The 13872-nt window shown below is 33.0% G+C and overlaps 1 protein-coding gene across 1 annotated transcript in view; it reads right to left on the reverse strand.

The window, feature by feature from the left end:
• The window catches only part of LRP1B (LDL receptor related protein 1B), a 1896287-nt gene that overhangs the window by 359293 nt on the left and 1523122 nt on the right, over window positions 1–13872 (reverse strand). Inside the window, exons 42-43 of the mRNA XM_054478394.2 lie at window positions 13663–13852; window positions 10861–11065 (exon numbers count right to left, since the gene is read on the reverse strand). Coding sequence (XP_054334369.1) covers window positions 10861–11065; window positions 13663–13852 — 395 coding nt within the window. The remainder of the gene's footprint in view (window positions 1–10860; window positions 11066–13662; window positions 13853–13872) is intronic.

Here is a 13872-nt window from a genome sequence, read left to right on the forward strand (position 1 = left end):
AAATGCAAAAGTAAGTTCAAAATGAAATATGAACGTAAATGTGAAATGTGAAACTATAACATTTTTAGAAAAAATAGAATAAAATCTTTGGAATCTAAGGATAGGCAAAGAATTCTTAGTCTTAGCATCAAAAGCATGAACCATGAAAAAAAGATAAATTAAAAATAATCAAAATAAACTTCGCTCAGCATAAAACTCATGTGAAAAGAATGGAAAAACAAACTACAAAGTGGGGGAAAATATTTACAAACCATATAGCCAACAAAAAAGTATCATCTAGAATACATAAATAACTCATAAACTGTAAGTGGGAGTGTAAAATAGTACAGTCATTCTGGAAAGCAGTTTGTCAGTTTCTTTAAAAAAAACGAAACATGCCACTAATGTATGACCCAGTGATTGCACTCTTAGACATTTATTACAGAGAATGAAGAATTATGTTCATTCTAGAATCAGTACACAGATATTCATGAAAGCTTCATTCATAATAGCCAAACACTAGAAACCTCCCTGATGACTTCCAACAAGTGAATAAAGATACTGTGACTTATTCATATCATAGATACTACTCGGCAGGAAAGAGAACAGGCTAGTCATATTTGCAACAACCTGAATGAATCTCCAGAGAATTCTACTGAATGGAAAGCGTCAGTCCCTAAAGGAAATGCACTGTATGATCCCATTATATAAGTTCCTTAAAGTTTCTTTATAAAGAAGTTATAAAGTTTCTTTATAAAGAAGTTATAAAGTTTATAAAGAAGTTATAAAGTTTCTTTATAAAGAAGTTATAAAGTTTCTTTATAAAGAAGTTATAAAATTTCTTTATAAAATTTCTTAAAGTTTCCATATAAGTTTCTTAAAGTGACAAAGTTATGGAAGTGGAAAACAAATTAGTGGTTGCAGGTGATTAAGAAAGGAGTGGGAAAGAAGGAAAGCGTGCACAGCTATGCAAAAAAGCAACATGCGGGATCATTGGAATGAAGGAAATGTTCTGTATCTTGACCGCATCAGTGTCTATACCCTGGTTGTGAGATTGTACTATACTTTTCCAAGATGTAATCATTAGGGAAAACTGGGTAAAGAGTACACTTGATCCTTCTGTATTACTTTGTACAATTTCATGTGAATCTATAGTTATCTCCAAATAAAAACGTTTAATTAAAAATTCATAAGCACAAATGCATATGTCTTCCTTCACTCATTAATATTTGTTATCTGTTCTAGAAATGCACACAGGTAAAAAGAAATCACTTATAATTTCACAATCTAAAGGCTTCTATTAACAATTTTGGGAATTTTTAAATGTGTGTATATATATTCACACACACATACACACCCAAACATATATAAACATAATATATATAATGTATATATATGATGTATATATGTATATATCTATATATACATATATAATATATATACATATATAATATACATATATATTTATATGTAATATATAATGTATATAAATGTGTGTATATATATAGATGAATGCTTTTTTCCTATAGAAACTGATTCATAGTGGCTATGGGCTGAACTGTGCCTCCTTGCAAAATTTACTTGTTGAAGCCCTAACTCCCAATATGACTGTACTTGGAGATATGACCATTAAGGAGATAATTAAGGTTAAATAAGGTCACAAGGGTAGGTTACTAATTTTATAGAATTTGTGGCCTAGATCTCTCTCTCTCTCTCTCTCTCTCTCTCTCTCCCCAGCCCCCAACCCAGTCCCCATGCACATCCAAGGGAAGGCCATGTGAGGACACAGTGAGAAGATGACCATCCATAAGCCAGGAAAAGAGGCCCTCACCAACCTGACTCTGCTGGCACCCTGATGACAGAATTCCAGCCACCAGAACTGTGAGAAAGTAAATTTCTGTTTTTTAAGCCACCCAGTCTAAGGTATTTCGTTATGGCAAACAGAGCACACTAAGACAACAGCATTCATTTCTTCATTCAAGAAATATTTTTATGCATCTAGCCTGAGAGACAGCATATTAAAGTGTTCACGCTACGCTTATCACTTAATGTATACTAAATCTCCCCATGGAAAAATATGTTTTACATGATAATTTTTAATGGATTAATAGAATTCATAGACTTGCCATATTCTTTACTTTTATCACATTTCTATTTAGTCACCTACTGTTCTAAAGATTAGAAAGTTATAAAGATCATTTTTAAATAAATTAGAGCGTTATTAAGGTCTGATTATAATTTGAATAACTATTCATGCCCAGGAATACTTAAAATATACTGAAATCAATATTGGACATAATAATCTGAATATTGAATGATGCCTCCGGAATTCAGAAAAATGTCAAAGACAACAAAACATCCGATATCCAGCAGCCTCTCAGAATTTAGTAGATAATGGGCTTTTTTAGAATATACTTGATTGCAACGTCCATCATGTAAAAGGTACTGGATATATACAGTTCTATTTATTCAATTGGCTGATCTGTTAAAATTAAAGTCCGGAGAAGTCTTATGCTAACAGTTAGGTACTCTGCTTCTTGTCTATGATTTATCCAGCTATTGACAGACCCAACATCCCATGTATTTGAGGCATGTGAGACAGAATATAAAGATCACTGCTGTCAGGAGAACTTTCTTCACATCTCCCTTTAAGACAATTACCCATCTTATTGGCTCACAATCAAGGCAGTCCTATTCCTTCATTGACTCTGGAAAATGTTGGCAGCATTTTTGCTTAATAGGAGTGGGGTGAGGTGGGGGTGATAGCTATGTAGTCTAGTGGTAAAGAACCAGGAATCCGGATGCCCTGAAATACACGGGGCACTTCTGTACAACGACTTGTCTGAGACTCTGCCCAGGTTTCAAATGTCCTACAAGATATTCCCAAAGGTGAAAACCTGCTTATAATTATCTGATCCTAGAATTTAATTCCATTTTACATATATATATATTTCAGGATATTTCATATACATTTATTATTTTTCAGGGACTATAACTTCTATGTAAATTGAGAGATGACTTTATCTCACTTTGTATACAACATTTTCAAGAACTCATCATCAGTTTTGAAAAATCATATCACCCAAGGCAGCACTACTCTCAGTATTTGAGCAGTAAAACCTACTAGATATGTATCTGCCTTCACAGCTGTTACATTCATGATGAGTCTATGCATGTGAAAATATCTGACCACTTTCTCATGTTTCCTTTGATCATTTAGTGTGTATTGGGACATGTATCATTCATTGTAAATTACTTTTTCTATATATCTCCTTTATATTATAGTTCAGGTACCAAACTGAACTTGGAAAAGTTATTTATAAAGGCAGATATAATATAAAATTTTATTAGAACAGAAATAAGGATATTACATTTTTTAATTAAAAATAAAGATCATTGGCTCTAATAGAGAGTTAAGAACCGTAATTGGCATTAAATATTAGACATAGGAACATTAGAAATTAATTTACTCTTCTGGGCCTGTTTCTAATCTGTGAAATAATACTGGTTTTTTCCAGTTAATGGTGGAAAGGTTTTCAGTTCATTGAAATGCATGCTTACACTTATACTTTAATTTTTAAATCAAATATTTCCTTTTCTTTTAGAAGTTGAAACTCATCTTCCTTCTTTTCTTTGGTGATAGCAAATGGTTTTGACTTGGGTAAGCATTTCAAACTTACGTTGTGAGAAAATTCACTTTTCTGGGCATCAAAACTTATTCTGTAAGTTTCAGAGTTCAGGCCCTTGAACGTCATTAAAACTATATTATCAATAAGAGAAGACAACATAGATATACAGATAAGAAAGATAGAAGATAGGTAAATATATAGACGCATATAGATGATAAGTTGATGCCTTGATTTATGTATGGAATAAAACAACTGATTTTAAAAGTAGAAAGACAGAGAGACCCCATCTCTACTCAAAGTAAAAAATTAGCCAAGTGTGGTGGTGCATGCTTGTAGTCCCAACTATTTAGGAGGCCAAGGTGGGAGGTTCATTTGAGCCCAGGGTTAGAGGCTACAGTGAGCCTTGATCACAACACTGAACTCCAGCCTGGATGACAAAGTGAGATCCTGACACACACACACGCACACAAAGTAAAAAGGAAATATTTAGTGCCATAAAAAGATAAAATATCTCATTACTTTCTGATTGTTCTTATAATTAAAACTAGTTTATTTATTTAACTTGCTCTCCTATTCTTACTTAAAAGAGTTCATGTCATCAGAGCGTGTTTATTTAGGGGTCAAGTTAGTCATAAAAATCCTTTTCATTCTAAAGATAAGTCATAAGATTTAAGATTTCTTCCTGGGAATATATTCTGCAAACAATTTTGGATTCAGTTTTTAAAAGAATGTCAGTGGCAAGAAACATGAGCAATTGCAATTTCTAGGAACATAAATGTCTCCTTTGGAAAGGTCTGTATCATGCAGGTAGCAGATACTTTCCAAGAAATGATTAACACTTACAGGGTAACTGCGGGGAGATAGGTTATAATCATGCTGTCTTAGCCCCTGTCACCATCAGTTACTGTTTCAGCTACTGGAACAAACAGAGATGATAGATACAAAACAGAAAAAATTAAAAAGAAACATTACAGAATTATTTTCTGGGTTTTTTTGCCTTAATAACTAAATTTCCCAAAAACATTCAGTTTCCTATCACTGAATAAAGAATGCATTCCTCGATATTTAGGTAGAACCACCACATAAGTTAATGTGGTACTAAAATCAGAAAAACCCAGCTAATCATTTTATTTTTATCAATGCAAGTCAAAATTAAACTGTGCAGACTTGTATTTTATTGTGACCACACTCTAAAATAAAATAGAATAATAAAACTCAACATTCAGTTTGATAGAAAAAACTAATGGGTTTATTAAACCTCAGATTAAAAAAATCAAAAAATAAAAATGTATCTTAAAAAACACTTTTTTGATTTATTTTTGCTGTTTGAAAGGATCTGTTTCTCTGGTCTACTGATAAGCAATGGGTTATATAATATTTCTATGATAAACTAAGTGAGTTGTAAATAGTGTATCAGCATTTTTCAGATCTCTACAAACACATGCCCATGACACAAGATGTTAATTTTTTTTTTTTTTTTTTTTTTGAGACAAAGTCTCATTCCATTGCCAGGCTGGAGTGCAGTGACATGATGTCGGCTTACTGCAACCTCCACCTCCTGGGTTCAAGCGATTCTCCTGCCTCAGCCTCCCGAGTAGCTGGGACTACAGGCACATGCCACCACGCCCAGCTAATTTTTTGTATTTTTAGTAGAAATGGGGGTTTCACCATCTTGGTCAGGCTGGTCTCGAACTCCCGACCTTGGGTGGTCCGCTTGCCTCGGCCTCCCAAAGTGCTGGGATAACAGGCATGAGCCACCACGCCTGGCCCATGTTAAAAAATTAAAACAAACAAACAAGCAAAAAAAAAAAAAAATCTGTTTTCTGATCAGAACAAAGCTACATACTGTTTTCCATTCAGAATATTCATAATGTTCGCGAGCATACTAAAAGCTTTAAGATATAATGCAATGACTAAGCCCATCAGACTTTGTTTGAAACACAGTTTTGAAAATTTACTTGACTACGGTCTAATTCCTATAGATATATTCAAAAGAAGGCACACTTTTCCAACAGGCTTTGGAAGACCCACGGCATCATACTGTGTTCGAGGGCACATAAGGTCTAAATTTACAAGAATCTCTCCAACACTTTAAAATCAATTAACTTAAATATAGATTGCTTCTTTCTCATTAAAGATACACTGTATCTAATATTCTGGATTATGATATCTAGCTTCTTTCTAATCTGTTTACTCCACTGAGGATAGCTGATCTCCCTACTCTTGAGATTGCCTTCTGCTTTATCCAAAGTTAGAAAATATGCAATTATGCAAAATAAATGTTCCCTTCTGTAACTGTCACTTTTCTAGCACTCCTTTTTATTGTATTGCTTCAGCATTTTTTGACATTATACAATGAACGATGTTTTGCATCTCTTCTTATATTTCATGGTGAGTATTTTAAGTCTTTTATAGAATCCTTCAATCTTCATAACTATACTTTCTATTTCCTAAATATCATTCTTTCTAAATCTATAGCTTTTACCTGTCACACATTTCTGCAGTGCCTTTTACAGTGTACTCCAAAATATAAAAATGGAATTTATTCTGTTGTTTTGCAGATGTACTTAAAAATAAAATGTAAATTGAAATATATATATATATATATATATATATTAGTATGGTTGCCCAAAGGGAATAAAATAAGGAGTGGAAAAAAATAGGAGTAATATTTTGTTATAGCAGCTTGAATGGACTACAACAATTGACAATGCTTTCATTTCATGTAGTAAGTGGAAGTCACCTGGTTCCTGAGAACACTGGCATGTGTTAGATTATCTGCTCTTTTCAAGGCTAACTAACAATAACAGTTGGATTTCAAGGAAAATCTAGGTACAAGCACACTAAATGATAGTGCTATTTATAAAGGTCCCATTTATAAAAGAACACCCTGTGTATGAATTTTTGGCTTTTCAGAACAAGGAAAGATTGAGAATTAAAATATTGAGAATTATCATTAAAATGTCACTGATTTAATTCCATATCACTAATTATCTTTGAGCATATGTTTTACTTCCTCAACTAGATATGGGGACAAAGAATGTCCCCATTGTTAATGACTTCTGCTAATTTCCACAAAATTAGAGAACATCACAATTATGTTGATTTTAGCTGTCATTTGTTTTTATACCTAAATTAATTATAAAGTATAAGAGCTTTGATTCCCACTAGTATGCATTATACCATGTAATAAACAAAACATACACATGTACTCCCTGAATCTAAAATAAAATTACATTTTAAAAAAGCATAAGGATTTTAAATGACTTGGTAATCTTCATGCAATTAGTCAATACCAAATGTGAGGATTAAATTTAACATTGCATTAAAAGTATAATTTTTAAAGAAGTAAATAAACGTCCAATTTTCATTCTAGTATTTATTTTGTAAAATTATCTTTACTAATAATTACATAATATGAATTTAGTAAACATTAATTTCTGAAATGAATAATAAGCATTTAGTCTTCCCCTTCTCTGATTGCACCATTTGTCACACAGCTAAGCAATGGGTATATCTAAACATGAAAGTGAAAAGAATACTAAAAGCAAAGAGAAAATTCTTATATAACAGGCCATAGTAGAGTTGCTGTAACATCTGTCTAAGGCTTCAGAATATCTATTAAACAGTTTTAGACACAAAGCTATAATAAAGGTCCTTGCAATGGTGTGAGGGTGCAATAGTGATCTTTCTCTTTTAAAAGAGCTTTGATGACCCCAGCTTCAAATGATTAGCTTGTCTTGACATAACGGCGAAGACAATGTAAAGAGTATTTCAAAAAGATTATGCAGAAGCTCTACATCTCTTGCTGTGCAGAAGCTCTTTCACAGCAAAAGAAACTACCATCAGAGTGAACAGGCAACCTACAAAACGGGAGAAAATTTTCACAACCTATTCATCTGACAAAGGGCTAATATCCAGAATCTACAATGAACTCCAACAAATTTACAAGAAAAAAACAAACAATCCCATCAAAAAGTGGGCGAAGGACATGAACAGACACTTCTCAAAAGAAGACATTTATGCAGCCAAAAGACACATGAAAAAATGCTCACCATCACTGGCCATCAGAGAAATGCAAATCAAAACCACAATGAAATACCATCTCACACCAGTTAGAATGGCAATCATTAAAAAGTCAGGAAACAACAGGTGCTGGAGAGGATGTGGAGAAATAGGAACACTTTTACACTGTTGGTGGGACTGTAAACTAGTTCAAACATTGTGGAAGTCAGTGTGGCGATTCCTCAGGGATCTAGAACTAGAAATACCATTTGACCCAGCCATCCTATTACTGGTTATACACCCAAAGGACTATAAATCATGCTGCTATAAAGACACATGCATGCATGTGTTTATTGTGACACTATTCACAATAGCAAAGACTTGGAACCAACCCAAATGTCCAACAATGATAGACTGGATTAAGAAAATGTGGCACATATACACCATGGAATACTATGCAGCCATAAAAAATGATGAGTTCATGTCCTTTGTAGGGACATGGATGAAATTGGAAATCATCATTCTCAGTAAACTATCGCAAGGACAAAAAACCAAATGCCGCGTGTTCTCACTCATAGATGGGAATTGAACAATGAGAACACATGGACACAGGAAGGGGAACATCACACTCTGGGGACTGTTGTGGGGTGGGGGGAAGGGGGAGGGATAGCATTAGGAGACATACCTAATGCTAAATGGCGAGTTAATGGGTGCAGCACACCAGATTGACACATGTAAACATATGTAACTAACCTGCACATTGTGCACATGTACCCTAAAACTTGAAGTATAATAATAATAATAAAAATAAAATAAATAAATAAATAAATAAATAAATAAAAAGAAGCTCTATGTCTCTATTAGAGAGCAGTTTTAAAGGGGATAATGTGTCACTTAGAGTTGGGTGCTGTTCATTTTCTTCCCTGTCAATTTTACTAATGATCTTAAAATGTGTATCAAAGTAATGTGATGTGTGCTGACAAGTTGAGTAAATCTACTCGGTTTACTACGAAAATCAGCAGAACTTCAAATTTTACTAAGCATATTTTCATATTCAGTAATGAATTGAAATATTTCCTATGCAAAGTGTTTATGGGTAACATATTAAAGATATGTGAGGAAGAAGGAGAGAACAAATGTATTGCTAATTGCAAGGCATGAGGAAGTGGCCATGTTTTGTACACTTAGTTGGGTCCTTTTTAAGTGTTTTCAAATTTAGCATGATGGTTTGCATAGGCGCTGAAGTGAGATCACCAGGGGTAGAATCATCTTCCTGCTACGTATGTAGCTAGGTGTTCCCGAACAAGTACTAAACTTCTTTGTGCCTCATTTTCTTCATCTGTAAATGGGGATCATCGTAATAATGCCTACCACGGGGAGGGCTATAAAAACATGAAATATAAAGTGCTTAGCACAGTATCTAGAACACAATTAGCATTCAGTGATTTAGCTAGTAGGGCGATTAGTAAATTGATACAGTCCAAAGTCTTAATAAATCTACACAAGGTCTTTAAAACAGTCCATAAATAGTCCCTAAATTAACTTTTGCAAAATAAAGAATTTTTAAAATGTATTGCTCATTTTATTAACAAAAATATTAACTTTTAAAAATTAATTTGAATTCATATAAGGATAAAGATGAGGTAATCTAGATGCATGTAAGGATGCAGTAAACTTTGAAATAGTTTTCTAACTTTGGGGCCCAATCAGAAATCATCCTGCCTTGGGCAGGGATGGAAAATGATGAGTTGCAATTAAACAAAGCACTTCTTTTAAATGTCAGAATAAATCCTTTAAATTACGTTAGTGGTATCTTATTACTCGACCACTTACTGTAGCTATAATTACCATACATAAGAATAAATGGGTGGGGAAGTGCAAAATAGGTATATACAAGAATCAGCTGAGGAGAATGAGTTATAAACTCATTTTTTAAAAATATCATGACATAATAAAAAATGACACCACATTCAGGACAATGTTTTACCTGTCTTTTCAAAAGCATTATATACTAGGTTTATTTAGAATTTCTTTGCTGTATTCTGAGTCATATACTTTTGCATTATATCTTCATAATTGCCCTGCAAGAGAATTTGCATGTCAGAAATCTAAAGTTTATAAAGGCTAAATAATTTGCCTAAGGTCAATTCAATCTTCAACTGAATTAAACCGTGTGCTTGGCCGTAGAGAATTTGTTCCATATGTATAGAATTTGCTGATTTGTCGCCTGTTTCTGTAAATAAAACTTTATTTGAATACTGTCAGGTCTATTTATTTACATATTCTCTATGTCTGCGTTAGTGCCGTGAAACACTGTAGTTGTTTGTAATGGAGATCACATGGTCCTTGAGGCTTCAAATATTTACTATCTGGCCCTTTAAGAAAAAAATTGTGTTACATTCCAGACCTTCTTCAATGCAGTGGAGGCGTGGGGAGCTTGAGGATCATTTTGTCCTTCAGGCCTGTATAGTGGTAGGGACATGGGTCCAGATTTCTCTAGTGCTGTAGCCACCCAGATCTAACCACTGAGCTTCCCAGTCACCAAGGCAGCTACTCCTCACAGGACAAGGGGGCGCCCTAGCATCTCACTGTTCTTCAGGCCCTAAACACCTGCTGTAAGTGCTCTCAAGGGATAGCATAGCAACTCTTCCACTAACATTTCATTTTGAACCCAGAGAAAAGAGAGTCCAGTGATTAGAACAGATTTGACCCATTCTCCTCTCTTCAGAGCTTCTTAGGTTGCTTTAAGGACACAAACACAGAGGATCATTTCATTCTTTTCTAATTTTCTTTTCTCCTGGGACAATAGGATTTCATTTTAAATCCTATTAAACTCATAAATATTTTATGTGTTTAACTTTAATTTACAGTTCACCATATGCAAGGTGAAAAGAGTAATCAATTTTATTTCACATTTTTACAAGCTATACGTAACAATGAAGCATATGCAAATCATTCTAACAATTCCAGTTCAATCAATAACTAGAAGGAAATTAGTTACTATTGCTCCAGAAAAAGTTTATGTGTTGAGCTGTCTCTACGGTAGCAAATGCATTTGAAAGAAGTTTTCAAAATACTATCCACAATTTTCTTTTGTGTGTGACAGATTAGTTATTCAATTGGATTGTTTCAATCAATTGGCTATTTTTGAAATTCCTTGATATGCACATTTTAGGAGAGTATAAATCACATGTTTTAAATATATCATTGTATAACTCTATAACCAAGAAATTCCTGATTAACTTACATGTCTCTGGGATCCATCGTATTCACACCTTTCAATTTTTCCTAGACTGCCATCTGAGAAATACAACTTCTCTGCACGGTAGTCGATAGTGAGTCCATTTGGAGTGAGTATGTCTGTACTGACCACCACTTGAGCATTTTTCCCAGTCAGAGTAGATCTCATGATACTTGGATGTTGTTCATTCCAGTTGGTCCAAAACATTAAACTAATTAAAATGAAAATTGTATCTATAAATTAAACTTCTCATCAAGAGTAAAAATACTAATAAAAACATGGCAATACCAAGCTATTTTAAAAGAAGCAGAATTATTTACCTCATATTCTATCTTTAACAAAGTCTAGGTAATAAAAGAAGATATGCATATTATATTTGCATGCTAATTTTCCCCAGGTTCTTAAATGAAACCTAGAACCTACTTCTAAAAAATAATTATCCTGTGTATTCCTTCAAATGATAATTTAGTTAAATTGTTAGATGCATAATGAGGATTTATTTTAATCAAGAACAAAACAGTGATCTTAAGTTTGTTTTCCACGAACTGCAAATATACCCTAACTTATTACCACATTTCAGCTGATCCAGTACAATCATTCTTATCCTAAGTGTACTTATCTGCTTCAATTGATGAAAATAAAAATCTTCTTCCCCTTCCAATTTTCCTTTTTAAATTCTGTATTCTCTTTTGTATATGTTTTGGAGAAAGGAAATTACTAAACTCCTGTTTTTTACATTTCTTTTTTTCTCTCTTAGTGTGATTTTTCTATAAATTACAATATCATTTCTAAAACTCTAGGAGCGACTCTTAAATCCTTCAGCATAGTATCTGTTCTCTATGGATTCCCATGTATAACCATTTAAAGGCAGTTTAGCATTACAGCCAACAAAGTTATTCAATATGTGATTTTGAGTATTTTATAACACTTATTACCAAATAATTTTCAAATTCACAACAAAAATGTTTGTATTCAATTTTCATTGTTGGTAATTTTACTTATAAATTGTGACATTTAAAATAAAAAATAGTGAATTAAACATTTTAAAAGTTATGCACAGAATGTAAAGTATTAAACTCACAATTTATTTACAATATTTTCCTAGATTGTAGGCTTTATAATAAGAGAATTTTAGAGGTGTCAGTGTTTCCTTCATTGCCCCCCCTTCATTTCACAGGTAAGAAAACAGAACGGCCCAGAGAGCTTAAGTAATTAAAGTTTTCACAAATAATTAGTAACTGAGCCAAATTTTAAACTTAGAGAGCTTAACTTTGATTTGCGATTTAGGATTTTATTTTAAAATATCTGTAAATCTATTAACATACAATGGTGGTTTGAAGGTGTCATTTACATATATGATGATAAATTGCCTTTTTTATACTTTAATTACAAATAATTATCAAATTGAAATATTTTATGTGCTTAATTTTAATTTACAGTTCACCATATGCAAGGTGAAAAGTGTAAATGTTAGCCTATGTAATAAATAATTACAGGATAAAGCATTTACTAATTAAAACTCATCATATATAATATCATGAGTGACCGCTTTATTTTTATTTCAAAACTGACTTACAAATTTCTTTGCCCAACTCTTTTATTCCTACCGTGGGACATTTATTATTGTCCTGAGATTCTTTTGGTGATGTGTTGGGGTAAATGCAGCTGAGCCAGCAAACCATATCCTGATAGGACAGTGGTGGGAGCAGTCTCCCAACTCCATGAGTCATTATATTGCTCAACCTTAAGAATTTTCACGTATAAGATGATGTTCAATTAAGTGAATTAAATCTGACCTCACTTTTAGCTCTATAAAAGGGTTCAGATTTGCAACTATTTTCACACTGACCAATTTCTGTTATTGAGTCCTTTCTTCTGACAAGCGGTCGGGGTCAGTGATTATCTGTCATTGCTTTTTATTCTTCAGTCTTTTTTTTTTTTTTAATCACATCTAAAACAAACTCTTCTAGCCCTTCTAGTTTTGCTCAGGGAAGTCCAGATTGTTCTGATTTTTGTTTATTCGTTTCATTTAAAAATAAAAAGGATTTTCTTATAATTAACAAACAACTTTACCATATTGTGTATGAGAGTGAAAGTCCATAGATAGATATTTTTTGTCCCTTACCTGTGCTTTGTTCTTCAGTTGTTTTTTTTTTAACATAACTGCTTTCTTTAAGACATCCCCCAAAACACGTTTTTTTTTTGTTTTTATTCACTGCTTATATTTTATATCCAGAGCATTTTCTTTTGTCATGAATTTTTTACAAGCATTATTTTAACTGTCTGTACAATATATCATCAAACAGCTGTAGACTACCTAGACTATTATCAAGCACCTAGTGCTGAAAAAATAGCTGCACATGAAGATTTTTGTATGGCTGCAGTTTGCTTTCTTTTGTATTTCAATTTGGGAGATCTCCAGATGCTATAATTACTTGATTAAACTGAAAAAAAAAAACTCTTAGTCTTCTGTGTATGTTATTTTTTTTTAATTTATGGTTCCAATCAGCTATGCATTAAAGTCTTCTTCGAAGGCCTTTTCCAGCATAGTATTGTCTCTATTTTGCCTTTAATTATTTAAATTTGTTTTTACTGGATCTCTCAGGGAGATGAAGCCTGGCATTTAAAGGGACCAGATTTTTTACGTTTATAATGCTCTTATATAAAAAGAAAGTTTTATGAATTGTGAAAATAAAACTTCAGATAAAAACTTTATTTTTAAAGCTAATTCTTCTTAAAATTAACAGAACTCTGATATTCTTTTGACTTATAACTATAATGAAGAAATAAAACTACACTGTTTCTTACTTTTGACATTCATCCAAGGCTAGCACATGTGGGTGGTCATCTTCTGACATGGTGATGACAGCTTCCCTGTCAAATGCTCCAGGCCGAGTCTGGTCCACAGTGTGTCTGGTGATGGATGAGGTGGTAGAGCTTGTCCAGTACAGTGTATCCCAGGCTCTGTGATAGGCAAGTCCTTCCACAGAACCCACATCTAGTGGGGGAAGAAAAAGA

Source organism: Pongo pygmaeus, chromosome 11, assembly GCF_028885625.2.
Source record: "Pongo pygmaeus isolate AG05252 chromosome 11, NHGRI_mPonPyg2-v2.0_pri, whole genome shotgun sequence".
Lineage (NCBI taxonomy): Eukaryota > Metazoa > Chordata > Mammalia > Primates > Hominidae > Pongo > Pongo pygmaeus.